At 41.0% G+C, this 27,584-nt stretch overlaps 4 protein-coding genes across 5 annotated transcripts; 3 read left to right on the top strand and 1 right to left on the bottom strand.

The window, feature by feature from the left end:
- Positions 1 to 3,620: 3,620 nt before the first annotated feature.
- On the bottom strand, positions 3,621 to 4,768 carry LOC116259175 (ethylene-responsive transcription factor ERF039-like). Its single transcript, XM_031636850.2, has one exon. The coding sequence runs from the start codon at positions 4,661 to 4,663 to the stop codon at positions 3,938 to 3,940; it is 726 nt and encodes a 241-aa protein (XP_031492710.1). The 5' UTR covers positions 4,664 to 4,768; the 3' UTR covers positions 3,621 to 3,937.
- Positions 4,769 to 5,796: 1,028 nt separating this feature from the next.
- LOC116258340 (uncharacterized) lies at positions 5,797 to 11,264 on the top strand. The gene is made up of 3 exons (XM_031635445.2): positions 5,797 to 6,016; positions 10,371 to 10,439; positions 10,643 to 11,264. Exons 1-3 carry the CDS (start codon positions 5,867 to 5,869, stop codon positions 10,814 to 10,816), a joined length of 393 nt encoding a protein of 130 aa, XP_031491305.1. The 5' UTR covers positions 5,797 to 5,866; the 3' UTR covers positions 10,817 to 11,264.
- A 1,179-nt stretch (positions 11,265 to 12,443) lies between these two features.
- On the top strand, positions 12,444 to 17,838 carry LOC116259081 (histone H3-like centromeric protein cnp1). 2 transcript variants are annotated; one of them, XM_050078990.1, is made up of 7 exons: positions 12,444 to 12,831; positions 13,047 to 13,114; positions 13,201 to 13,249; positions 13,367 to 13,497; positions 15,258 to 15,332; positions 16,565 to 16,640; positions 17,711 to 17,838. In XM_050078990.1, the coding sequence occupies exons 1-7, from the start codon at positions 12,762 to 12,764 to the stop codon at positions 17,755 to 17,757; spliced, it is 516 nt and encodes a 171-aa protein (XP_049934947.1). In that variant the 5' UTR covers positions 12,444 to 12,761; the 3' UTR covers positions 17,758 to 17,838. The 2 variants fall into 2 exon arrangements, with proteins under 2 accessions (XP_049934947.1, XP_031492559.1); XM_031636699.2 differs by having other exon boundaries at positions 12,475 to 12,831; positions 13,216 to 13,249.
- Positions 17,839 to 20,111: 2,273 nt separating this feature from the next.
- On the top strand, positions 20,112 to 27,584 carry LOC116259471 (mitogen-activated protein kinase kinase kinase 1-like). Its single transcript, XM_031637309.2, has 8 exons — positions 20,112 to 21,835; positions 23,385 to 23,463; positions 23,585 to 23,647; positions 24,619 to 24,776; positions 25,781 to 25,856; positions 25,946 to 26,005; positions 26,129 to 26,236; positions 26,795 to 27,584. The coding sequence occupies exons 1-8, from the start codon at positions 20,835 to 20,837 to the stop codon at positions 26,993 to 26,995; spliced, it is 1,746 nt and encodes a 581-aa protein (XP_031493169.1). The 5' UTR covers positions 20,112 to 20,834; the 3' UTR covers positions 26,996 to 27,584.

Below are 27,584 nucleotides of genomic sequence, written 5' to 3'. Positions count from 1 at the left end.
CATGGCTCGGTCTTTGTTCACACAAGACCCAAGACACGACGTGCAAGCTGAACAATACATGGATCCTCAAAGTGTGCATGCACTTTCAAGATTACAGAAGCTAAAACAGAGTTTGTGCAGTGTGCATGTACTGACGTGAGAAACTGGTTAAAGAGGAAATGGGCCAATGTGGTTTTAGAGTTTCATGGACATAGTGCATTATTTAATTGGTTTATTGAGAAATTGTTTAGAAGAAGGGAAAAAACTAGTATAAGAGTTTCACGGACATAGTATATTATATAATTAGCTGCTCACATATATACATACATATATATTAGAAGTAAGTCAACAATTTTTTGCTACGACCACAAAATGTTGCGCTCACCGACCCCACCCAAATGCCAGTCTTAATTTTGACTGTATAGTCCAGTCACATGCCCTTGCTGAAACATACCTACCAGCTCGTATATCAGACGCATGCACCCCGAGAAGCCAAGCAGAAGCCTTCTCTCTGTCTCCCTTCCCCTCTCCCTCTCCCTCTCCCTCTCTCTCTCTCTCTCTCACACAGGAGCAATGTCCAAAGAGAAGAGTGCAGGAAGAGTCGCCGGAGAGATCCCACCTGCCGGCAAACCAGTAAATGTCAGGGCCTCTTATCTTACGGAGGACGAGGAGACGTCCCTTATCATCCAAGCCCTGAGCCTGGTCTTTAATGGGGAGACGACGGGTGCAAAGCAGGAGCTAGAGCTGAGGGTACAGGTGCCGGAGAAGGAGGATAGCGAGGGGCAAAGAGGAGTGAAAAAGTACCGAGGAGTGCGCCTAAGGCCATCCGGAAGATGGGCAGCCGAGATACGCGACCCCCATCGCCGGATCAGGCTGTGGCTTGGAACTTTCCAGACAGCCGAGGCGGCGGCTCGGGCATACGACGCTGCAGCGATTCGGCTCCGCGGAGATAGAGCCAAGCTCAATTTCCTTGTGGATGCAGTTGATTCCCGTGTTAAAGAGATGGAAAGGAGTGGACGACATGAACGGAGGTTTCAAAACCATGAATTGCACTCCCTTGAAGAAGAACACGAACAAGGACGCCGCGCGGATAATGCTGTGGATCAACTTTCCTCTTATAGCGGTTTCCACGCACTTTTCTCTGCTCCGCCGGCAATCAACACTTCTGCAGCACCCGACGACGTGTTATATCAATATGGTAGTTTGCAGAAGAATTGCAACGTGTGGAGCCCGTGCACGGCTGATCAAGATTGGCTCATTAGCTCAGACCACTTTCCTGATACAGATGGACTGTCGTACGAGGCCTTCAGTCAGCTTCATCCGGCCCTCTCTGATCACCACCACCAAGAGCAGTATCACTTGCATTTGCAGCAGCAGCAGATGTGGCTGAACCACCAAGAAATACTTGGTGGCTTCACTCTGGTCCCTCAGGCTGTGGACCTTTACACTGGAGATCTGTTCGGACCGACTGTCGGCGACAACGAATGTCCGTGGACGTTTCCTCCACTAGGCTGTGAGCATCATGAGTTGCTAGACTCTTGGAACATGGGAAGCTGGGGTTCGGCTCAAGATTGGAGTTTGCCTCTCCAGCAGCAGGTCTTATCAGCGTCACTTCAGCATGAAGAAAATTGTGCGTTTGCTGCATCTATTTGAAGCAGTATGGGCCGTTACATTGCGGCCCCTTGCCAAGAAGAACCTCAATGGTGATCAATATTATGATCCACAAAAGGAAGATGATGGCTCGACCTATGCAGGGATCCTCCTGTAACCTGTTATACATTGAAATCCATTATCACGGGCACTTGGTTGCTTGCCAGTGAACTAGTACAGTTTCCTACACTGAAAGTTAAATTTGCTCGAACAATAGCTGTTTTTGTAATCCATTTTTTAAACGTTCTATGTATTCACCTGCCAAGAAGAACCACAGCGGGCATCATGGAAAACGGATGACATTGATTCCACCAGTAATGCAGGAACCTCACTCATAATTCAAATTCATTGGACTTACGATGACAGTCACTCGGTCGCTTCCCAAAGGGTGCGTTCGGCCGGCAACAGGAACACTGTGTTCGAAAGAACGCATTGTTAGATCTTGTTACCAAGCGCTTAGAGCACCCAAAGTTAATTAATTTGCTTGAACAGTGATCGCTTTTATAAATTAAATCCATTTTCTAAACATTCTACTTACTCATTTTCTGCTTGCGAAGCTTCTACCAGGGCTACAAAGCAATTGTCCCGCTCTTTTCTCTATTTTTTTTTTTGTGTGTGCTTTTTAATTAGCAGGACATGGGTGAGAGCATATCCTGACCAAATTATGAGAAAGATCGCAGCCTGAACTATTGACTTTTTGTGTTTATATGTAACTATTGTTTAGAAAAACATGGTAACTCGTAGATCAGCTTTGAAATTCATTTTTGTTTGATGCAATCCCCAAGTTTCAAGTCGACAAGTTGGGGAGGGGGGAACAAGGTCACGAACTGTGAAGATTCAGCAATTTAGAATCGGTGCTGAATCTTCAATCTTCGGAAAATCCTATCTACTCGTCCAAATACCGTAAACGTTCTCTAATAGAATAATATAGAGGTCAAGTCTTTGGAAAAGCAAATTTGAAGTGATCAACGAGTTCTTTGGTTTATTTGCACCACCATCTGGTTGTGATTGCGTTACACTATCACCGGGATCTGTTTTCCTTGCCGAGTCAAGCGAAGTACAGCTATTGACTGGACGAGTCAGGTTCATGATTTTGAGCTTGTTTTTCTCATTCCCATGTGTTAACTGAAAGATGTAGCACCGAACAACACTACATTCAGGCCGCCTAGGAAGTCAAGATCGACAAGATGAAGAAAAGAAAAAGAATCCGCTTAGGACTGGAAGGCCCGGAAGTGGTTGTCAGCTGATTTTTCTCCGCCACCCCAAGATATAATATAACCTCATCAATGTTTCAGCCACAGCCTTAATTTGCTCACGTGTGAAAATGTTCATATGAATGTCCATGGATCGGATTTGGATAAGCTATTCAATAAAATTGCTTCAGAAAAATTAGACAGATATAGAACAGAATTTAAAATTTAGTGAAGAAATTCAATCGGGATTAATTTGTATTTAAGAGATGACATCCGATTATATTTCTATTTGGATTTAGAATTAAATAATATCCTATCAGATTCGGATTTGGATTCATCTTCAAATAAATATCCATTATCCATAGATAATGAAGATCAGTTCATAACATGGTCAAGATTTTAACATCCCTAACTTGATATCAAACTCTATTCTCTAGAATTTCGGTGTAAGCTGGGGATATCCATTGTCCGGTCGTATATACTTTTATTTTAATATTGTCGCTGTCGCTCTCATTTGGATTTCACTCACAGGTACGGATTCATATTCTGCGGTGGATTCTTGAGTCCAAATCCAAAATAGAAATTGAGAACTTGGGGTTGCAGCAGGTCCCAGATATCCGTCTAAGACACGAAGTGTTTCACACGTCCAGTGATATTATTAGCCTGACGTGAGGCTAATAATTTTTTTTCCTTTTTTGTGAGATTGTTATATTTGAGTAAACCCTTGCGGGAATGAAACAGACTTGAGTGCTTACCCCAGCAAATGACGAAAACTCCCCCAACCAATAAAAAGGGAAATTAAAAACAACAAAGGACCTCGCATGAGGTTAAGTTTTATTCTGAGCATGTTGCATCGGAATGGAGTTTTTATTGCTAAAAGAATCTTCTGAGCACATAAAACAGCACACCAACCCCACTCACACAAATACGAAGTGAGAATTAGTCCATGAAGCTTAACCAGAATCTGCAAAGACAATTTAAAAAAATCTGACCTCCCCACTAAAAACAGGGAACGAACGAGGATGACCACTATTCATCAATTAGAAGAATGAACAAATGTCACGTCTAAGAAAGAAGATCAAGACTGCCCTGGTGATGGCTGGTCGCTGCTAGAACTAGAAGATGTCAAACGCCCAATGCCGTTCAACCACCGGCCTATTGTTGGCGCCGACGAGCTCTGCTCCCCATTCCCGAACCGCACTGGAACTGCCCACGTCGCCATTTGGCTCGTATTCATCGGGCTCGTTTAGGAACTCCCAGACGTAATCATACTCACCAGAGTTCGATTCCGCCGGCGCGCTGGCATCGCGGACTGCAGATGAAGTTACACGGTCGTCTTCCCCTTGTTGCTGTGGATGCAGAACCGGTGCCTGTCGGTGCTGCCCTGATTCCTTTTCCCTCGGACTCGGAGGCGGCACCCCGAACGCCTCATCGGGGAAATTAAGCTTGGCACGAGCGCCGCGGAACCCCACGGCCGCAGCGTCGTAAGCCCTTGCGGCTGCCTCCGCCGTCTCGAAGGTCCCGAGCCACACCCTGATGGCGCGGTGCGGGTCGCGGATCTCCGCCGCCCATTTCCCCCACGGCCGCTGCCTCACGCCACGGTACTTGTTCCTCCTCGGTTTCTTGGCGCTCTCCTCTTCCATAGGGCTAGGACTGTTGCTGGGGCTGCCGCTGCCCGCCGTTTCCAAAGCCGATTGCCACGTCTCCGGTGGGCTGCCACCGTAGAGGACGTACTTGAGGGCTTCCACCATGATCTTGGCCTCCTGGTCCCCGCTGAGCGCCGGGCGCCGTATTCCGGGCGCCGGCTGCTCCCCTGGTCGCCTTGCTCTTTTGTTAGTCATCCCCCTTGATTTGCGACAGAGTTGAGGCACTGGCACACTCGCTTGCTCGCTCGCTCGCTTGCTCTCCGCCGTGACAGTGGTTGTTCTCCGGGGAAGAAGTAGAGTGGCAGTGGCTCTTTATACGCTTTGGTGGGTTGGGTTCCGAGTGAGCTGGCACGCGGGAGCAGTGAAAACGGTTGCTACGCGAGTTTGGATAAATAAACAGTTGGGACCCACGTCAGCTCTTTCCGCCACGTGTTCCAGCATCTAGAGAGAGGAGTCAACTCCGGCACAGCTGGCTTGACGCGGGCATTTTTCAATTCAACAAACGGCAGGTGCTTTACTGGAAAAGAACATTTTTCGTATTTTATTTTATTGTTGAGAAAGACGACCACGCTTTCCTTTCTTGGGACAAAGAAAGAGCACCAAATTTTTTACATTTTGGCTCATCTCTGTTCCAATCAACTATATCAGCCAAACACCAAAAATTCAATTCTTAATAATAATATTTTTAAAACATGCATATAGTATTCTTTTTTAAGTGACGAACACATGGATTTGTTTTATAGAAAGAGACTTAGCCGCGGCATTCGTATATATCCGAAACATGTGGTCGTGAAAGGGCGTAACGCCGTCCTATTCTATTACATGCCATCTCAAGTAGCGTAACTTTTCGCTTAGCTCACGCATGACATATTAAACACCAGAAATGCATTGTGGGAAATGGAAAAAGTAATATCACATGAATAGTTAAAAAAAAAAAAGAAAGAAAAAGAATTGCATTGGAAATGACTAAAATACACCTTGTAGTTAAATGGACTATCTATCTCACCATTACGAAGGCAAAAGTTTAAATCAGTAAAGTAAATTTCACCCTACAAAATTATTAAGATTTTCATATGTTAAAGCGTGGAATATTATATTCCTTCCATGTTAAGGGCTTTCGAGTTTAATAAATGAAGAAGATCTCGTAACAGTACGAAAGCTTCCGGTTATAAGTGTAAGTGGAAGTGGAAGTGGCAGTGGGTGCCCACGCAATTTCTTTTATAGTTAAGTTTATTATATATTGGTGCCTATCGAATTTACAATAATCTGCGCGCCCGCCAGGCCAGTAAAACAAGAAACAGTAGGCCTCTTTATGAAATTAGGGCCAAATATTAATCTTGTCCTGTTTGCAGGGGAACAAAACAACACCACTGGGTTGATCGCCAGAGGGAGAGAGACATGAGTTCCGGCGGCCCTCTTCTCTGCATAGGCGACCTGCTGAGGGACGTTGGGGAGGGAAGCACCGTAGATAGTCCACGGGAAAGCATAGTTTCCGGTGAACCATCGTCTTCAATTCAACAGCCCCTCGATCTCCAAGTCCTGTTTGAGGTATTCATTTCGATCTTTTCTCTCGGATGCCTTCAGTTACCGCCATTTCTGCATATATTCTATTAAAAGAAGAAGAAGAAAAATAAGAGTTTAGGTGCCTTTAATTGATCCATCCGCGACACAAATTGCACACTTCTGCTTCAGCCGTGTGTCTATCCCAACTTCTCATGGCCCCGTTATAATATCATGAACGCTGTTGATCTTTCCGGGCATGATTCTATTGCAAAAGAAATGTATTACGTCTTGATTTCCTCGTAGTCATGGCAGCTGTTTAGTTCATTTCATCTTTCTTCCTAATTAACCAGAAAACGAGGGTGAACGAAAACCTAAGCCTAGCTGTACGCATGATAATATCTAGTCCCGAAAAGTTTGGTACCGAATTTCCTGCCCAGCACAGGTGTCTTTCTCATGGATGGATGTGCCGCAAGGATAAGGCCGATATCCTTCTCATCTGTTGCTGTCATGTGGTAAAGCTTAAGATCTGAATTCTTAAATGTTTAATACAGGAAGATAGGTTTGGTCTGTTCGTCCGTGGTGTCTGAATAATTACATATGTAAAACAGGAGCATTAGGCTTGGTTTCTTAGTGACTTTTATGTTTTAATCATTGTTTGCAAACTGGTTGTTATGGGCAATAAGAACTGCGTTATTGTCCAGAACGCTGATGTTTGGAAGAGCTGTTTTTTCCAGAATGTAGATGGAGTTGATAATGCAAGGCCATCCTCAGCCATATTTCGTTACCACGCTGGATTAAATAGTCACTGGTAACATAATGTGTTCGGGAATGGTCATCTATCGCTCTTTGTTTTTGTATAGCCAAAACTACTTGATATTCAGAAGGAATTCTCAGAAAAGTCGTGGGGTTTGAAATTCATGCTTCGTCTCGTCAATGCATTGAGACCGTTTTCCCCATCCAAACGCGAGCCTCCCACTACCAGTTTATGTGAACTAAATGCCTTCTTTCCAATTTTTTAGCGCAACCTGGTTTGGGATGATGAGATAGAGTCATAGAGGCGTCTGGTCATGCTTTGTAGGCTTGTAGCCTATCAGTGAGGTCGACCGCATTAGCAAATCCAAATATATCTCCAGGCATGCTGCCTCGTTTTGCACTGAATGAGAACTAAGCTACTTATAACGGAAAACCACCTTTGTACGGGATGAAGTAAATTTCTCTTCACGACGCACTTTCAATATGTTGTCTATAACATATATTCCTGCAGAATCATGTATGTGCTTCCCTGCAATCCCACAGACAGGAACTGCCTACCATACATAGAGCTTGTTTGGTTCCTGCTACGGGAACAGCAGGAACAGAAGCACTCTGTTCTGCTGTTCCTGGCGCAAATAGACCTGCTCCTTTTGGTTCGTCTGTACTTTGGTCACCACCATGCTGGTAGAGCTGTTTAACTGCTCTCCCTTGTTTGAGTGTGGGGAACACACACGAACAAATGTTTGGGGATCATCTAAGCAGATGGGCTAATTGAGCTTGGATCTAGACCAGGAAACAATATGTACATGACACTGTTAAAAAATCCTGGAATTAAGGGGAAAAAAATGAATATGGTTCATGCTACTCATTTAAGAGGAAAATTCCTCAAAAATAAGCTTATGAAATAGAGATAATTAAATATCACTTCATCCTGAATTTCAAAAGCATTTTCCTTGGTGAGGTAAACAAATCAATTAAATTTTGAAATCCTGAAGTATTGAATTATTAAACTCTTCCTGAATTAAATTCCTGATGAAAGTTAGAAAAAGATCAAATATTATCTTTTCGGATGTTTAACATGGGCATATCAATTTAAGTTAATTGAAGAAATGAATCAATAAACAAAATAAGCATATCTCGCTGCATTCTATTTTATGTGGAAATGCTCTGACCTTGGCAATAAAGACCGGACTTTGCACATAGAATTGAATCTCAAAACTCGACCATGTGATTTTGTTCAATGAAGAATCAGTTGGTTGCCATCTTCTTCGCTATTCTATTTTCTGCAGCAGAGGATTTAACACTGGCTGCTATATCTTTGTCGCTGTTCTTGAGCATGGACTTCAGTTGCCATATGCTTTATCTTTTGTTTCTTGTAATCTTTTATTCTCCACTTTTGTATTTTTATTTTTCTCGTCAAGGATAGCCCTTGACTTGGCCAGGCTATCCTCCAACAACGAGCTTGGCCCCCTTTGTCTGTAAATTGTAGAGATTTTCCAATTTGTATTGCATTTTGTTTTCAGCCTTCTTCTTTCAGTGACATTCTCTTTTATTTGGCTTGTATGTGCACATTGAAAGTGCTTTTTGTGTGAATCGGTTCTTCTGAACCTTTGTTGCTGTTTTGAGCTTCAATTTTTTTGTGCTTCTTTTCAAAGATTTGAAGTTCATTACCAGTAGCTGAGACTAACCTGGCACCAACAACTGAAATCATGGTTCAACAAGTCCTCAAGTTCTTTGCATCTTAAGTGTTGACTTCTGACGGATGGAATATATAATCCTTAAATATCAGTCAGCAGGTGCTTCTGTAAGGGAAATGACATAATAAGTGGGTGACTAATCTGTTATATAGATTTGATTTTACCATGAAATTTTGGTTAAGTTTGTCAAAGGATTTGATCGTATATTGCTGTTGACATCTAGCAGCCCATTTACAGGTTTCATGGCATAGCAGTTGGTAAGTTTTGATAAAGATATCATTAGTAGGAATTTTGCTAATGGAATCAGATGAAGTTGTGGATTTTATAACAGTTTTTCTCATGGCTAACAAATGGGATACAGTTGCAACTTACAAGTGAAGAAGCAAAACTAGAAGCTTGATTAGTTAATCCAAGTTCCAAGTATAGAGTTCAAATGCTTCAGAAATTCTCCGAAACAACACAACTAAAAAGTCATGAAGGCCAGTGAAAATTTTGGCAAACAGAAAAATTATGTCATTATGCAGTTTAAATTTACTGTCTCCAACAGAAACATCTGTTCATTCTCTCATTTCCTTCTCAATCTCATTTGCCATACATTAGCCAAACTATGGATACTTTGTGTCTAAAGCTTGTTAACCAGCAGCTTGTTTCATGAGACTGTTAATGAGTAGTTGATGGAAGTTGCTGTAAAGGAAACCTTATCCAAACTAATATAACAGGGAAGCATTGGAGACAAACAATGGAACTGTCTGAATTTTATCCAAACTATTATGTGTTCACTTCTTTTATATATGTATACATCCATACATACTAAAGTTGCAAAATCCTTGATATCAACTGCTACATAGATTACTTAGGTAACATTTTATAGCAAGTATCTACTGATTTTATTTATTTTTTAATCTCAGTAAGGTGAACCTTAGTTTCGTCCAATAATGTCATAGCTTGTCTAGCCCGTCTTTCTGGAAACTGGTTGTTGTCAGTTATATGTATTGGATACATTTCAATTGTCAGCAGTTAATGTTTCATCTTTTTCTCCTGACGACAGAAGAATGTTAAGAGTGTATTAACAAGAAGTTACATTGCTCATCAGCTTCGTGCTTTACACTTGTTCTGCATATCCTTCAGTAGCAAAATTTACAATTTTTTAATGGTATCTTCTTTCTAGCACATAAACTCTGAAACTCAATGCAGTTGAGACTGGAATGTCCATCAGCGTAGCAAAAGCCTGAGAAAAAACCAACAGAAATGGTTGTGAAATTGGATAACCAAACATGTCAAAGCTAGTGTCTAACATGTGCATATCTAATTATTGGATGTCTAGACGTCTAGGCACTTGCATTTGTCAGTGAGAACCGTAAATGCACATATACATGCTTGTTTAGCAATAAATTCTCCAGAAAAAAGAAAAATTTGACCCAATGTTCTTGGCAATAAGTTCATGAAGTCGTTGAGAACTAATTGGTATTGCTATATTTGAAGCCATTTTCGACAATTTGCTGTGATTGGTTGAAATACAACTCAAGTGAACACCTGACCTGAGATATCTTCTGTTTGAGTTTCTTTGTTTAGTATATAGCCTCACTCACTTAACTCAGATATTTCATACTTACATTTCAGAAAAATTGGATACTAATTTAAATTATATGGTTGGGTTTGGGTTCATTTTTCTTGGTCCAAACTTCAGTATAATCCATGTCATACACCTGGATCATATTCACAGGTAATATTCATTTATATGTATATGTACACGTTCAGTAACTGACTTTGATATGAATATGTGTTCACTTATTTAAATACACGTGTACAATGTGCATATATATTGGTATCCTAGTTTCACGTAATATTTGCTTTTGATGAGGATCATGATTTTTGTCATTCATGAGTGTGGCTATTTTTCATGCATAGTTTTCTGTCATGTGGTCAATTTGTTTGTCTTTTTGCATCAGGCGAATTATAACCAGCTCAATGCAGCTCTGGAGAGCTCGGATCACTCGTGGACTGGTCTTACTCTCAAGGTGGTGTATCGATTCATAGATATGATGCCAAATTTTTGAACTGTAATTTGATAAAGTTGATTCTCAGTAAATCAGGTTTCTTTCAGTATTTCATTGGCCCGCTTAGCCATGAATTCAAGTCACCAAATTAGTGTTTCTATTCTGTTGCCTACTCAAAAATGTATCCTGGACTTTGCTGCTGTTTGAAACCACCAATGTGACAGTTGTGCAGTGTGCTGGAAACAGCTGATAAGTTGGTGAAGGAAGTAAGCACAAGGGCTCGGCTGCTGGTAGAGAAGTTTGACACACTAGAGAAGGTTTTGGGGCGAGAAAATTCAGTCGTCTCTGAAGCGAAGACAGTGTTTGCTACACCTAGACAATGGCATGAGCAAAAGTGAAAAGCCTCATTGGACATAAAGTTGGTTACGCATGTGTCTGTGTGTGTGTGTGTGTGTGTGTGTGAGAGAGAGAGAGAGAGAGAGAAAGAGAGGTAATGCCAGGGTATGGACAATTTGCTTCCCTTGTACATTCAGGCTGACTATTTCCAATGCTTCATTTGCACAAGTGACCTGAGATTTTTTTTTGGGGTTAGCCTACCATTCAACTAGAACAGCTGATGGAGTTACTAGACAGAAGAGCAGGCCGAGCCCATCACCGCATGGAACTGCTGATAAGGCCTGTCTTGCAAGCGGCTATGGTGACGTTTGAGGTTGTGACCTAGGGCATTTTGGCCATCATCTCCTTCAGTTATGCCAACACCTTTAAGTCTCTCTCCACACACACACAGCGAGAGAGTTTGATTGTGCGGATTTTTGTTATTGATTAAAAGATAAATATATTTTTTAATAGGCAAGGAACTAATCCACGCTGAATTAATGTTTGGTTATGATGAGTAGCACTAATTTAGTATTTGCACATGGTAAGAGCGGGAAATGTGGGATCCATCTGCTATTCTGTTGATTTGACCGTGGTCTTGTCTTTGGGGTTCTCCCGTGGTTTTCCTTCTTGTAGGTTAGTTAACTTAAATGGCACCTGGTATATAATATACTTGGAGCACAACTATAGTTTGCTTGCTTCTTACGAACTTATGGGGCTGCAGATTTGCTTCTTCACTGAGCCTTTGTTCTAGTTTCTCGTTGCTTCCTCAAAATTCATTAATTATACAAATTGTAGTACAATTGAGGTATATAAATGGTACTTTTTGTAATGTGCACAAGTTGTCTGATGACCCTTTTTGCTCACCGTAACAACAATAAAGTGTATTTTGCTGAAAGAGCAATATCTATGATTTTGTGGACGGCCATGCTTTGGTGCCACGAGAAAGGGAAAGCAACTACTTTAAATGGAATAACTTGAATTATAGACGTTTTGGGTTAACTGCTATTTTGATGTCTAACGAAAGCTAGTTTCTACCCCTCGCAACTGAATTCCTCTACTCGGGCTCGGGCATTTGGTCGGACAAAAATCAGGTCAAAGCATGAAGTTTTCTGTTTTGCCCAAACCATTTTCCAGCTATATACTCGCCATAACATCAGCGGCATTGCCTTCACCATTTGTCAGTTTCAAATGGATTGGATATGGATAAGCGAACTGTATTGTGAGTTTAGGAGGAGGGAGGTCGAAGCCGGATTGTTTATACAAACAAGCTCAAACCCCATCTCGTGAAGTTTTACTTTTGGTTCGTTCATGCAACACGCGAACTTGAGTTAACCACCTCGAGCGAGCTTACATAATTGAACTACTAAGGAAAAGGAAAGAAAGCCTTTCGTTTGACTAGAACATTGTTGAAGATCTTGAACTTGCCACTCCATAAAGATAGCTTATTACTCTTTTAACACTTGAAACTATCACTTCTTAACGTTGGATCATTGCTTTTGATTAATGAGGCATTTGATAAGTCTACATTCTAGATTTGAGGGTCAGAACTAAATTAGATTTTAGTTTTTTTCTTTTTTGAGGTGCAGGCTGCCGGAGATTTGGCAGGGCATGAGGGAAGCTGCCTGAGTTGGGATCTTAATTGCTTAAACTGGGCCTTATTTATTAGGCGACCGGAGCGCGAGTTGAAATAGACAGGTCGAACCGGCTGGGCCGAGTGGCAGTCCCGCCTTTCATTCGTTGCCACTTGAAGCTTTGAAACAAGTTTGAATTCCGAGCGCCAAAAATTTCCAACGGTTTACTGAGCAGAGCTGCCGTTCGCCTGAGCAGTAACTTGGGACGAAGATAGCGAAAGGAAGGAGGGGGTTGGGGGCGCGACGGGAAGGTGATCATCATCAACATCGTCAACGTCACGGAAGAGCTGATGGAAAAGAAGGGATTCTGTTAGGTTTTGGCTGAGTCGGTCTAATGGTCAGGCGGAAGACGGTGGCTCCGCCCAGGGGCCGCCGGCGCTCGTCTGAACTACGAACGGCCGCCGGTACTCTCCCTCTTCTCCAGAGATTATCTGCATTTTATATGTTCCTCTCTCTTTTGAATACTTATTGTGCCTTTTGTTTTCCCCCACCTCATTTTTGTCCGTCTTAAAACCCTAAGTTCACCTCTGTGAGTGAGTGTGTGTGTGTGTGTGTTTTTCTTCATATATTACATTTACCTTTTCTGCTGCTAACGGGAGTCCCCACAACGACGACACAGGTCGAGCTACCGCTGCAAGCCCGCGAACTCCAGGAACCCCAGCTCCCCCCTCAAGCCCACACACTCCTGTGCTGTCTCTCTCTCTCACACTCTCTGTATCTGTGTGTGTGTGTGTGTGTGTGTGTGAACTTTAAGAGTTGCCTCGTTTTGACAGTCTGATGTGTATCAGGGAGGGGCAAAAGTGGGTGGAACAGGAGCTGTAGGTAAGAACTGTCGTCTAATCCATAGCCATTTCGATTCCCTTATCTAAAGTGATTTTGTGCTGTTTTATTTTTTATTTTTATTCGAAATTGTGGTTGTATTGGGTTTGGATCATGAAGACGATGCAAGACAACCGACACAGCGGTCGCGGAAGCACCGTTACAGGCCTGGGACCGTTGCTCTCCGGGAAATCCGAATGCTGCAGAAGTCAGTTAACCTTCTCATACCCACGATGCCGTTTGTTCGAGTTGTAAGTTGAGATTCTCCATGTTGTTGCTAACTTCTTCCTTACGCATATATGAGCTTATCGTTTGGTTGCTCAAGTTTATTGGCGATGAGATAGCACAGGATTGGTAGTACTGGTCACTGCTCGAACTACAAACCTTGTTTGAAGCAATACGCTAAAGAAATATGAATGTCAGGAGAAGAGATTAGTTCTGCCTTGGGTGATTGTTCAAGAAATTAAATGGCTTTATTGAACTAGATATTTGTTGCCCAATCTCTTCTGTCCTTTTGAAAGTAAATTACGAATGCTGAAAGTAGGGTGAAGTGGGTGCCAACTGTTTGACGATCCGTAAACTAGGGGAAATAAGACCATGAACTTCTGGATCACTTGAGCGCTATTTGGATGAGGGGGGCTTAAACGTGGTTTCACATAAACCAGGTTTTGCCTCCAAATCAATTTTTTAACAAACCATATTTGCTACCAACTTGGCTGTTAGTCGTTTGGATAGGAAAATATTAAAGAAAAAAATAACAGTTTTCCAGCCACTCATCAGCCAGGAAATGTGTTGATGGTATTGCCCATGTTGGGTGACAAAACTGACACCCATTTCTCAGCCATTAGGTGGCCGGAAACTGGCTGGTTCTATCAGCTCATTACTTTATTAAGTGACTGGAAAATGGCTCAACAGGGAACAGTTTTTCAGCCATTTCTGATAAGTTTTGGTTTCATTTCAAAGGGCCCTTGGAGTCTCTCTTCTGTATTGGTACCTTTTGTCGTCTCTTTTGGTAAACTTGTCCATATTGAAGTAACTAAATGTTGGTGATAGGACATCTATACAATGTTGTGGATACCCATTTTCTCGTTTGAATGTTTTAGTATGTTGTAGTCTTGTAGATTTACAAAAATTGCTACAACACCATTAAAAAAATTTAATATGGCATTACCATAAAAATATTTGAAGTGCAATAAAACGATTGTGTTGTACATTATCAAATACATGAACACGAGGGACAAATTTAGAGAACTAGATGCAATTTAAACCTTGTGACAGATAGGTAGATAGTTAAACGTGGGTGTGGTTTGCACTTTGCAGTATATGGCCATTGTGTTCTGGGGTGAATAGGTTTTCTTTATTGCAAACACATGCACTCATAGTATATGAGCGACATGCTAATTCTACTAAACTGGATAGGAAATAAAAAATATAGTAGGAATATCATTCTTACTAGGTAAGCTATCCTTGAAGCATGTAGGAACTAGGGATACAATTGTGGTATGTAGTCAAACTGCCGAAGTCAGCCTACTCTTGTTAAATTCCAAGCTTTTGATTTAAGACTTTCATTGATGATCTTATTGCAATTGATGTTCATGAATCCATGAAAATGTTATTTAAGGCCTTCTCATTCTCATGATGATTACTAATTTTCTTTTCTTTTTTTCTTTAAATTTTAATATCTGAATGCATTTTTGGTTGTTTTTGTATTTGTCTATATAGATAAATAGATTGCTTTGTTATTCTTAATGGGGATACTAAAAAATCTTGTGTTTAGTTTTCATATTGGCATAAAAAATCTAACTTTACTAATTAATCAAGTAAGATAAACTACATTTAGTAACCATTGCTTTCCTTAGCTTCTTATTTATTATTGTCCTTTAATGGTTGTTGCTATTATCATCTTGCTCCTTTTGATAGCTTCAAAAATTTCTGAATGAAAAAGGATCCTTTATTTATGCTTGTGCAAACAACAAGCCTATGATTCATGTCACTATCCTGCTGAATATAGGTGAGAGAAATTGCTGGATATATTTCAAAAGAACCTTTGCGGTTTACTGCTGAGGCATTGCTTGCAATTCAAGAGGTATTCAGCAGGAAACTTTTATTTCAGCTTGGTTGTCTTGCTGCACCTGCACCCGTTGAAAAATGCAGCATCCACACATGCATCTGCACTGACACTCGCACCTCTGTGACACAGGTTTTATTTTGTAAATATTTGGAACCTTGTGATGGCAATCTTGAACATGACAAAATCTAATTTTTTTTGCAAGACCACATTATTGGTGAACTGTTGTTAAATTGTGTAGCTCAGATTATGTGCTTTATGCTCTCAAGTCTCAAACCTCCCATTTTTTGAGCAATTTTTATAAAGTTATAAGAATTATCTGTAACTTTCTTGAGACCTTGTTGTCAGAATTGGTGGTCTGATGCAGGTTGATCAAGGCCCTAAAAGGCTAAAAGGATTTGTTGGGATTTGTCCATTTGAGTCAGTTGACTAATACAAAATTATATGTATTTTATATATGTTTGTAAATCCTATGGTAATGTGTTTTCGTATATAATTGTGAATAACATATATAATCTATATTATTAGCAGATTCTGTTTATTTTTTTTGGATTTGATATTTACAATATTTTATTTGCAGATACCATATACCATTTATAGGTTGTGTGTGTGTGTGCCCATGTAAATATATATGGCTGGATATATGACCTAAAGATCAATCTTTGTCAGATATATAAGATGAGTATTGGAAGAAAAAAAAACTCAGATTGTCAATTTTGAAATTTTATAAAATCTTTTCTACACGTTTAGAAAATAAATTTTTAATATATTAACAATGTTTTGAATGTCAAGCTCACATTCAAAAGATAGACTGTAGGAAGAGTGAGTGAAGAGAGCCAGTCACACAATGGCACTGTTTGAATACGCACACACACACACACACACATGTATGTGTGTATCACATATAAGATGTATATATACAGTTGTACATGTTAAAATTAAAAGCGAAAAAAAAATGCTTGGTTGAAATAAATGTAAAACATATGATAAAATCTATTTCTGACAGTAGCTACCAAAATACCTAGTTGGTCATGAATGTTTTTGACTAGCCCCTTGTAATTAAATGCCAGGACTGGTTACCAAGCCAATGACTGGTCTGGCTAGTCAGTGGTATGACATCATAGCTTACTGTCACTTCAAAAGAATGTTTGATATATTTTATAAGTAAAAGTTCAAAAAAGTTTTATACACTGCTTATATGGATCAAAGCATCAAGTTAATTGCATTGAAGTAATGGCATGTGAATGCAGGCAGCAGAAGCGGAATTGGTGCATTTGTTTGAGGACGCACAGCTATGTGCCATACATGCAAAGCGTATTACACTTAGTAAGTTGAATTTTTTATTGCATGTTCTCCATTTTGTGCATGTCATTCAAAGTGAGCACTGATGGTATTTTAGCCCCTACCACTTTCCTTTTGTGGGATGTCATCTCATTTGGACTTGCTGATGGTTACAATTTTTTGTGCTAATAGGAGATTTAATCGTAAAGGCTGTAAACTTGTTCTTCCCACTTGTACAATGAAAGTGCATGACTGAGAGACTTGTAGTTCTGTACATATCAGGCCTCTCCATTTAGTTTTTTTTTCCCTCTTCTTCATGTCTAAATGAATGACGTTTAGATGCTCTGCTTGGTGGTCAAAGTGGGTTGCTTTCAATAAATGAAATTAGATACTTTTATCAAGTAACATCATTGCCTTGGAAAAGTTTATTTGATCTTTGGTCTGCAAGCCTGTATTAGGTGACAAAGAAAGGCATTGGATATTGATCTAAGCATCATTGGGTAACGCTTCAGGCTTTTTCTTTTTAAATTTGGTTAAACTTTGGAGTGATGTGAGACATTTTCACATTGATGAGAATCATGAGATGACATGCATTTGCTATAACATGGCATGCCAAGTGACAGGTGCCAGCTAGAGAAAGGCTGTCTTTTATTTTCTCTGTGTGGTCAGCTTTTGAAACTACTAATGCTTTTCGCCTTTTCCATGATTTGACTTCATGGTTTGTATGGATACTTCCATATATTACTCTGTTCACAACAATTGAGAGAGTGATTTGAGATAGGATTGACAAATCTGTCTAATGACGTGAATTTTGAAAGCCTCCTTCGGTCCTGTTTCTTCTTTTTTGCATGTGAATTTTGTTATGGAAGATGGAAGGTGATTAATCCATTAACACTAATATCCATGATATATCTAAAGTATCTTGGTAACCTCTAATCAAAGGCTTTGAAGGGTAACTGAGATATCTTTGCATGTGCCTGATGTTCTTGTGCTGAGAACGGAAGTTACTTGTTAGTTTTGGAATCTTGTGTCTGCTTTAGTTACGATATTTGGCTTTTCAATTTTGTTGTGTAACTCTGCTCAATTTTGCTGTAACTGGTTTGTGTGATTTGTAGTGGCGAAGGACTGGCAACTTGCACGCAGACTTGGTGGGAATAGATGAAGACTATTGTGATTGATGTTACTGTAATTTGTATGTGGACCCTTTTATCAATGAATAAGTTTTACATTGATTGCTCAGTAATCTATGTGCTGCTGCATTCAGTTCTTCCAGATTCATTATTGATGAACGAGAAATATTAGTCTTCATAGTCATGTATCTGCTTTGAAGTGCATGTTGGTCCAGGCATGACAAGCGTGCGGTCTAACCAGGGCAACCTCTTCCATTTTTGTCATGCCAAGGTGTGGGGGCTTTCTTGTTCGTGGCACATGGGGCCAAATGTTGTATGACATACCCATCTACGAACTTTTTTCTTTTTGTGTATCGGAGCAGTTAGTCCAGAGTCTTACCCTATGATGACATTTTGAAGTTGGAGGATGCATGCAGTGTTTCTTTCCATTATAGTTATTTTCTGCAATTTGCTGAGTTTCCTGGAGTAGAACGCAATTTCCGTTGGATATTTTCCGTCTGAGTTTAATTCCTCATAAAAGCTAGATATTTGATTATATTACTTGATCGTTATTGAGGATTCGGGAATGGTAGACGGCAGTTCGTATAATGCTCGTATTCCAGTTGCTGTTGAATTGGTTTGGTTGATATCGATGATGGCTTCACCTTGCCATGGCCTTCTGGCTTCTGGTATATCACGAAACTTGTTTTGGTTGAACATGCAAGTTTTGGAACTAGGAAGCCTTGGTCATTGGTCTTGTAAATTAAGGTACTATGCTTTCACGCAATGTACATGTCTTTGTTCCGTTTTACATTTTCCTTAGCGCCTTGAAAGGACATGAAATAGCTGGTCGGGGATTTTCTAAGCGTAGAAGGCCATTAATCAACAGGAAATAATGAATTTGCGGTCTGAATGGACACGAAGTTTTTTTTTTTTTTAACTGGACATGGTCTACACATGAAGCAGTATTTGAACACTTTTATGAACGGCGCGAACACTCTTGCTGAATGCGTGAGTGACTTCATGTATGCTCGGATTCAGACAGAGTATTTGAGCTTTTTTAGGTTAAGAATTTTGGTAGCAGCTTAAAAGGTTATGCAGCCTCGATCGATTCATCTCTCCAACTTACGTGGGTTATGAAAGGCCACCATTTGGTTAGAAGAAGAACGGCATGAACAGCCAAGCTTGGGGTGAGGCACATTGCTGGGTGCAAGCCTGCGAGAGTGGTGGTTGGCCTGATTCCAGGCCTAACAGAAATCTGGGTCATTGCTTCGTTGTCATGTTCACACGCCAGGCGTAAAGGAGAAGAACACGTGGATTTAACCTCATCTTCTCTCGTGATTTTGACCCAGACCCATATTCATATATGTTATATGCAATTTCAATCTGTACTCGGATTTAAACTACATAATGCAATTTATTTCTGAACGGAAGGATGGGTGCTGCCAAGTTTCTTTTTCCTCTCTCCGCATCAAACTGCTGGGGGAGCATTCCATGCCTTTTATTCAATAAAGATGAGCAGTTTCCCTTTTTCCTATTTCAGGGGAATGGTTTTTTGGCGCTATAATTAAAAGGAGTGGAGATCTTCTTCAACGGCAGGGAAAGGTTTTTGGCGCTATAATTAGATGCACCATGTACCTCTTCTTTTTAATCAATTGGCGCATTGAAGAATAACACGAGTGAGAGAAATACTAAGGACTTATATACAATTTTATTTATTTTCCGAAACTCAACTGACTATACGCGAGCGATTTCATTGCAATGTCAAAAGGTGGATCAACTCAAAAGAACACAAAAAAATTTTTGGGGTAAATTGTTCTGTTTTAGTACTAATTTTAAATTTCAGTGGAAGCTGCTGAGCTTTAAACCCCTCTTTCTTTTCTTGGGAAAAACTTGGCATGGCATGCAAACCTTTCATGTTATCAACAACGGCCCCGTAGCTCCTCATTTATTGTGAATGATAAATGCCCTCACCAACAAAGAAACATGCATCAGTCTATGATACACAAAACCTTCCGACTTTGTAAGATGTCATCCTAAAAGCAGTCGATCCAACTCCAGTTCCTTCGTGTAATAAACTCCGGAAATGACTTTAGTTTCACGAGAAACCTGTGCAGTTTCCTCGTGCAATTGAACTCAAAAAGCTCCTTCCAATGCGATGATTTGTTCGTGTAATAAGCTCGAGAAAAGAGGCGTTTCATTCTCAGGACAAACAATATCGCGTTTTTTAAGGAGTTGAAGAAAGTCAAGGCTTCGAGTAGAGTTTACTCTCAACGAATTGTTTAAAACGGGCTTCTTACAAAAGTAGAAGAGGGAGGAGGAAAAACATAATGCCCCTCCTTTCTCATCCAATCGTTTCCGTTGGGCCGCTTTTCCACGCGGAGTGATGGTGGAAGGAAGTTTCGGCCGGCGGGGACCAACGTCGAGCCCATCGTAAATAAAGAAAATAGGGAAGAGGACAATTTTCTGATTTACAGAGAATATGCCAAGACGACATTTTCCTGATCGAGGGACCATATACCAAAAAGCAAACAACTCAAGCGCACGCTCCTGTGAAGAAAACTTTCGAACCGAGCATTTCATATTTGTTTGTAAAGGAGATAACAATAGCTAGTTGGATGCATTTTTACTTTACGTTTCGACGCGTGCTTTGAACGGAGCGCGGTCCCTAGTGACGGCAAAAGAATGGGACGGCGTGGTAATGTGGCGGCAGCCACTGCGGAGTTACAATTGCGTTGCGCCATTTTCATGGCACCCTGACGACTCTCTCTCTCTCTGCTTGGGGATTCGCACCGGCCCATGGACTTTACAGTTGGGGAGGCACTGGAATTTGTGTCGATTTCATGTTGCAATCGTCGAAAAGTGATCGGTAACTCGATGGTCACGCTTTGAATAAGCGTCCTCTTTTCTGGTCCACCTCTCCCTCTGTTTTTGTCTTGAACCTCTGGCTGTCGTTTGCCGGTTTGCTCTGGATTTCTGGATATTTCTTGCGCTCGGCTTTCTTCTCTGCTCTCTTTCTTGGCCCTTTTCCATCTCCCCTTGTTTCTTTCTGGCCAATTTTGGGGGAGGCCTGACTCGCGAATTAGACATCGCTGCACCGTTCTGTGTGCAAGACGATGGGATTTGGTCCATGATGGCGGTGCGAGAAAGACAACGACCGTCCCCTAATTACATGATTTCGCTGCTTTTCGGAGGAGATAAGGCGGGGAAGGGGAGGGAGGGGGAGGGAAGCTTGTCAATGCCCGCGGAGTCGAGGAACCATCGCGGGCCGACTCGCCGGTTAGACCGGCTGAACGCATTCAATAACATCGACTATGACGCCTCCTCCTTCTCGCCTTCGCCGGCGTCGTCGCCCGCGCGGCACAGTCGGTTTCGTGATTCTGACGTAGCGCTGCACCCGGAAATCACTAGCTTCCGCGTTGCCGACGGAGATTTTGAGGCTGTCTGCGAGAAGATTGGGGTTTCTTGTGCGGATGATTTCGGCATACCTCTCGAAGAGTGGAAGGCGAGCAGGATGGGCTACGACACTCCTCCGACCTCGCGACTTGGGTTCAATTTGGAGGACAAAATGGAGATGGCACGGACCCGGCAGGAAACCAGGGTCGATAGGTTGGAGAGGCCTGCGGTCGCGGATGGGAAAGATAGGGTCTCAGGAAGACGGGGGACGGCGGGTCCGGTGGACAAGTTGCCGGTTTCGGCGTTGCCGTCCCGAACTTCACGTCCAGAGAATGGGATCAAGGGGTTCAGGCCGCCGGTGTTCGTCCCTGCACCTCCGACGCCGTCGATGGTGATGAGTAAACGTTCCTTGAGATCAGGTATGATTGGCAGGGAGGAGGACAAGGACGGAGTGAGGGAGTCATGGGAGACCAAAGGTGAGATAGAGGAGAAGGAAGAGGCGGTTTCAGATCTGGAGCGAGAGAGTGAGGAAGTACCGCGCCAGAGTGCCGTCCTTGCAGCCTGCTGCTCGTTCTCAACTTCGAACGACGGCGATGATGCGTCAAGCACAACGACAGAGTCCCCAACGTTTTTTGTATCACCAAATGCGAGATTCAAGCGCGAGATAAAGTCGTGGCAGCGAGGAGGAATTCTTGGGAGCGGATCGTTTGGCGTGGTATATGAAGGAATCAGCAAGTAAGTGCTTTTACTGATCCACGGCCTATGAGGCGATAATTCATTAATCCGGTGGTTGATTTTGGCTTCGTCATGCCCAACCCCATGGCTAGCACCTTCACGTCTAGAGACAGGTGAATAGTACCCTCACCTTTGGGTCCTAGATTTGCACCTAAATTCCGTACCTTCATCTTAATCTTTGCTTTAGGCGAGTGCACACGGTAGTCCCGATGAAAACTATAACTGCTTTCCTCGGAACATGTACCCCTCTAAGAACGTTAAGCGATCAGTACCTGGTAGTCGAGTGCACAAAGTGACTTTTTTTTTTGTAAAAAACTTTTGTTCTTTGAGTTTCGGAATTTGGCAAGGCGGCTTTAGAATCTCCTGAGAAGATGTCTTTTGATGTATGTACCTCACTCCCTCCCAAGTACTTGTAAGTTGATGGCAGCCTTGACATATGAGGAAAAGAACACTGGAACATAGGGCATCATTGTTAAGCAACTTATCTGTTCATCAATCCTGGGGGTCTGGAGGCAAGACATCTTAAACAGCATAGGTTTAGTGAACAGATGCAGTTTACTGCACCCATACATTGGAGTCGAGTATTGCATAAAGTGATGATTTCTTTTGTAGCATGTGCTAATGTGGAGATGGAGATACAGAGAAAGAGTGAGAAACAGAGATATATAGCGGAAAAGAGAGCTCGAGAAAAGAAGAAAAACTTAAAAAATGAAAGAAGAACAGCAAGTGGGTTCTTCTTGGAACACTGGCAATTGAAGAAAGGAAAAAAGGGCGAGAAAACTGACTGGAGAAGAGTGCATTCGCTGGAGAAAGTCGCTGCCTCATCAAATAAACCCTTTGCTTGCCAAAGAAGGTTGCCATATGCTGGAACCCAAAGACAGAAACTGATGGAAGTTTTTTCTGTGCAGAAACAGCCTTCGACTGTTTGCATGTATATAGATGATGAACCTAAGAAACAAAAGCCCTAAATTTTGGACAATTTTGGACTAGGACAGAATTCACCGACTCCGAAATTGGGCAGATTCGGCTTTGTGTGCATTGACGGCACTTGACATGGTCAGAGCTGCACCCAAGCCGTATCCACATTTGCACCCATACCTGTGTTCGGTCATATTGACAAGGGCACCTTGCCATTTTGCAAGTGTCCATGTCACATACGAAAGAAAGAATCTTGTGAAACATTTGCTAACGTGACTTACCTATCATAGGGTTGTCTTTTGTGGAATTGGTGATGCTCGCCTCCGTCCCTTCTATTTGTACTTACTCAACTTGTGGAAGTAACGAATTAATTATTCGAGATAAAGTAATGCTGATTTGTTGCTTTTGTGCTTCGGTAATTGGTTAACAAATAAGATGCTTGTGCTATTAGATATGTGAACCTTTTTATTTTATGAACTGTTAAAGGTTGTCTGTATTTTGTTGCTTCATATGTGTCCTTCTGACAAAGACATTTCTTCCTTCTCATTTTATTTTTTTCAACTGACATTTCATTAAGTTGTCTTAAAGGAGACATTATATAATACATGCTTACAACTCTGCTCTTTTTCAGTGATGGCTTTTTCTTTGCGGTAAAAGAAGTTTCACTCCATGGTCAAGGTGGCAAGGACCAACTTAGTCTACTTGAACATGTAATTCAAATCTCATTTCTCACAAAGAATGTTACTTGAGCAGTTGGGACTGTGCTTCGTAATAGAAAGAAATATGTTTCTTTCAATCTTTCATCATATTTTGCAACTTTCTGCCTTTCAGGAAGTTGCTCTGTTGAGTCAATTTGAACACCAGAACATTGTTCGATATCTTGGTACGGACAAGGTATAGCCTGAATGCATGTTATTTATATGTATTGTTCATGATTTTTATATGTTAGAGATTCACTTCTCCCAATTCATGTACTTCTCTTTGTTAGTCATTGTCATTCTATTAAAAAAATTACTTATTTATGAAGTGCTTAGGAGTTGGGAGGATTCTGACCAAGTGAAATTTGTAACTACTCTGTTCCATTATACAAATTTGCTGTTTCTCCTTCTAAACTTTTCATAGTTTCTCCTTGTAAACTTCTCATTAGAATTCAACGACTGTGAGATTAAAAGGAAAAATAAGAAGGCAATTTTGTCTGCATGCTTCTCGAAGTTTTTTATGAACAGGATGCATTTGAAAGGCAACCATTCTAAAGCCTGCTATCTACCTGTGCAATAGTACCTATGGTATTTTGTTTACTATAACAAATTTAAAAGAAATGACACTCAGACGGTAAACTTAGTGGCAACAGGAGCTTCTTCAACCTGGTTATGTTTTTGGATGTAAGATCTTTAACGTGAAGGAAGTCAAGATTTCAACCCTGGGTACCTCTCTTAGCATAAACTGGTAGGACTAGGAGTCTGCCTAACCCCAGCTTGTGCTAAAAAAAGTACCCTGTTGTTAAGGGCATAGAACTATAGTTAATGATTTTAGCCTGGAGAGGAAAGCTAAAAGCTTGACTTTGATCGGCAAATTCAATGATCTTTAAGTGGATTTTTTTCATCTCATTTTGACTCGTCTAATATTGGCAAAAAAAAGGGGTTTGTCATATGGATCTTGGGCCCTTCTCTTCTTTTTTATTGGTAGTTTCTTGTATGGATCTCTTTGTGACTTGCATAATTAGATAAACCCATGAATGCATGCAAGCATGACGATGTTTCATTTGAATTATAAATCATGCACACATTTATACTTGGTATCAGTTCTTCAACAAAATTTATTTTAGTCTTGAATCAGACTTTTAATTTCTGTTATGGTTCATGTAGGAGGATGGTAGACTTTATATATTCCTTGAACTTGTGACACAGAAGTCTTTGGCATCCCTGTATCAAAGATATCACCTTCAAGATTCTCAAGTGTCTGTTTACACAAGGCAGATCTTGAATGGCTTGAAGTATTTGCATGACAGGGGTGTGATACACAGGTGAGATGCCAAACATATATATATTTTTCCCAATTTTGAAAGCTTGCTTTTTTAAATCTTTTCAGCATTGATCCTGTTCCTGTGTAGTCTGGCTTCTGTAATTTACAGGTGCTTCATATGCTGCTTATGATAATTTCTAAGATCTCTTCTATTATAAATGTAGCTTCCCTTTCCATGTAGACCCTTTTTAGATTTTCTAGGGCTTTTAATTTGCTACTTACAAAATTTTCTGTTTGTTCTTCTTTTGCTTGTTGTGGTCTGTCTGGCTGCGTTCCTTGTGTAGGATATACTATATAGCCTTTTGCTTCAGTGTCAGGAGAGGACAATCTTTTTCTCTTCTCCTGTACTGCTGTCACAGGAGGCACAGTTATCCTTTCTACATCACACATGCATGTTATACTGCCTGTTGGTGGTAGGGATGAAAAAAGAAGCTAGGGCACCTTACCATCTGTGGATGAAGCTTCTTCTCCTCATTATTCCCATTCTCTTCCAGGGGCACTTGCGTAACCATTTTTTTATTTGTTCCCATTCTTTTTCTCCATGTGTCTATGCCTTCTCTCTCATCTGAGACACCTCATGGCCAAGTTAACCATTAACACACAGGAGATGGCAGGCTCATATGGACATTTCTCCACAAATTGTAAAGCTGTATTTTTTAAGAAGTCGGAACAAAGGTTTATGTTGTGTTTACAAAATGATATTTGAGGCTTTCTTCTGCCATTCAAGCAATCTCAACTGCATTGCATTCAAGCACTCTCAGCTGCATGAATACGTATTTCGAAAAGCGGCATAAACCCCAAACACATAAAATCTCTATTAGCATGGGCTAGCTGATTGAGATTTGTATCTTTTTATTTGAAAAAGAAAAAGATCAAGCTGAGATGCCAAAGCATGAATATTTTCAGCCTAATTAAATTAGTGATATTTAGATGAGGGAACCAGATTATCATTGGTTAATTTCTTTAGGAACCTTACACAGCCTTTCTTCTCTTTTGGCTTTGAAGGGATATCAAATGTGCCAATATTTTGGTGGATGCAAATGGCATGGTGAAGCTTGCAGATTTTGGATTGGCAAAGCAGGTAGATTTTGATATTCTGCAGTCTAGTTGTGATTTGGTTTCTCATTCTGGAAGTTCATAATCTGAGACAATTGATCAATTACTCTTCAGGTAGACAAATTACAGGTGTTGAACTCTTGCAAAGGAAGTGCGTATTGGATGGCCCCTGAGGTTTTCCTCCTTTCTTTGTGTTGCTTTAGTTATTTTTCCCCTTCTCTTTTGCTTCTAAGTGTCTGCTCCTTATATATGGATTATATCTGACTTTAAAATGGTTGATAACTTGAGATATTGCAGGTCGTAAATCCTGACAAGCCATATGGGCTTTCAGCTGATATATGGAGCCTCGGTTGCACAGTTCTGGAGATGTTAACTGGTCAGGTTCCATATGCCAACTTGGAACCGGTGAGTATTTTCAATTGCCAAATGGAGAGGCAGTATTTGATATCTATTATATTGATAAATTAATAATTCATATCTTAGTATTTTCTACTTTTTTGTTTTCTGCATTCATCATATCTAATTCATTCCTTCTGGTCCAACCCATGCACATGTATCTGAAATCCTCCTCTCAGATCCTTGGGATATGAGATCCATGACCTTCAAGTGTTCCTAGAAGCAGCTGAGCACATGATCTTGAAATTCAAAGTAAAAATAAACCTGGATCTGTGCTTGGTGTATTCTGGATTGTTCCCCTGATCTTTCCCTGTTGTTGTTGGCTTCATTATTGCACTAAAATGTGAGGGAATAGATGGAGGTGCACAATCAGATAATCTTGTCATGCAGAGTTCATGGCAGTCTCTACAGTTTTCTTGCTAGGATTTTGATGCCTGGAGCTTTTAGTATTGCGTTTTCTGTCTCCTAGTATTTGCACTTCTCATTATCATGTCATTGATGTGATTGAGGAAAATATTTCGTTTGTGTTGGTTGGTGGAAGTCTAATGGTGTCTCAACTATTGACAGACTGCTGCGTTGTTCACGATTGGTCAGGGCAAACCACCATCTATTCCTTTTCGCCTATCTAAAGATGCACGTGATTTTATCAAGCAGTGTTTACAAGTTAATCCAGACAGCAGGCCCTCTGCTGCTGACCTTCTTGACCATTCTTTTGTCAGCAGACCACCAATTTCAATCGGATACAGCCGATCCTATCAAGAAAGATGACTGATAAGTTTTCCGATCACTTGTTGCCTACCTGTTCGGGTTTGGTGTGGCTTTGCATCAGTGGTTTGTCAGCCTTCGTTTATGGGAAGGGATGGAACAAAAATATGATTTGGTTGGTTAGGCTGGGTCAATAAGATACAAACCTGAGGCCTCTCAGCTACAGGGCCTGAATATCAAGATATCTAATTCATCAAGCTATCTAGTTCATGTCCCAAGAAAGGGAGAAGGTTTATTCTCCGACTCCTGGGGTGCTTTTGCATGGTCGTGAAGTGTTTGGAGCAAGCACATGATGGTGTCTTCATTTATTAGTATCCAAGGAGGCATGGTGGATAGGGACAATGGAAGCAGAAAGGCTACAGTTGCTTGCTACATTGGCACGGTGGGGGAGGAGGGGGGGAGGATTCCATTTGCATCGGTTTAATTGTGCATTCAGCCTTGAAACTAACATAGGAGCCTTCACTAATGCTGTTGGAGTACGTCATTTTGTGCTTATTTGTATGTGTATTTGTTCATGGCAATCTTGTATTATAAGTTTTTTTGTAATCTTGGTTAAAAAATGCGAAAAGAAGCTATCGTCATTTGTTGGTCA

This window comes from Nymphaea colorata, chromosome 8 (genome assembly GCF_008831285.2).
Source record: "Nymphaea colorata isolate Beijing-Zhang1983 chromosome 8, ASM883128v2, whole genome shotgun sequence".
Classification (NCBI taxonomy): domain Eukaryota; kingdom Viridiplantae; phylum Streptophyta; class Magnoliopsida; order Nymphaeales; family Nymphaeaceae; genus Nymphaea; species Nymphaea colorata.
The sequence above is the reverse complement of the archived record's forward strand: the minus strand, read 5'-3'. Positions and strand labels throughout refer to the sequence as shown.

Excerpts from the sequence above, each read along its gene's own strand:
- LOC116259175 (XM_031636850.2), bottom strand. The coding sequence starts at position 4,663 with ATGACTAACAAAAGAGCAAGGCGACCAGGGGAGCAGCCGGCGCCCGGA.
- LOC116258340 (XM_031635445.2), top strand. The coding sequence starts at position 5,867 with ATGAGTTCCGGCGGCCCTCTTCTCTGCATAGGCGACCTGCTGAGGGAC. Across the intron at positions 6,017-10,370 it reads ATCTCCAAGTCCTGTTTGAG|GCGAATTATAACCAGCTCAA; the intron begins GTATTCATTTCG and ends TTTTTGCATCAG. Across the intron at positions 10,440-10,642 it reads GGACTGGTCTTACTCTCAAG|TTGTGCAGTGTGCTGGAAAC; the intron begins GTGGTGTATCGA and ends CCAATGTGACAG.
- LOC116259081 (XM_050078990.1), top strand. The coding sequence starts at position 12,762 with ATGGTCAGGCGGAAGACGGTGGCTCCGCCCAGGGGCCGCCGGCGCTCG. Across the intron at positions 12,832-13,046 it reads TGAACTACGAACGGCCGCCG|GTCGAGCTACCGCTGCAAGC; the intron begins GTACTCTCCCTC and ends ACGACGACACAG. Across the intron at positions 13,250-13,366 it reads GGGTGGAACAGGAGCTGTAG|ACGATGCAAGACAACCGACA; the intron begins GTAAGAACTGTC and ends TGGATCATGAAG.
- LOC116259471 (XM_031637309.2), top strand. The coding sequence starts at position 20,835 with ATGATGGCGGTGCGAGAAAGACAACGACCGTCCCCTAATTACATGATT. Across the intron at positions 21,836-23,384 it reads GTATATGAAGGAATCAGCAA|TGATGGCTTTTTCTTTGCGG; the intron begins GTAAGTGCTTTT and ends GCTCTTTTTCAG. Across the intron at positions 23,464-23,584 it reads AACTTAGTCTACTTGAACAT|GAAGTTGCTCTGTTGAGTCA; the intron begins GTAATTCAAATC and ends TCTGCCTTTCAG.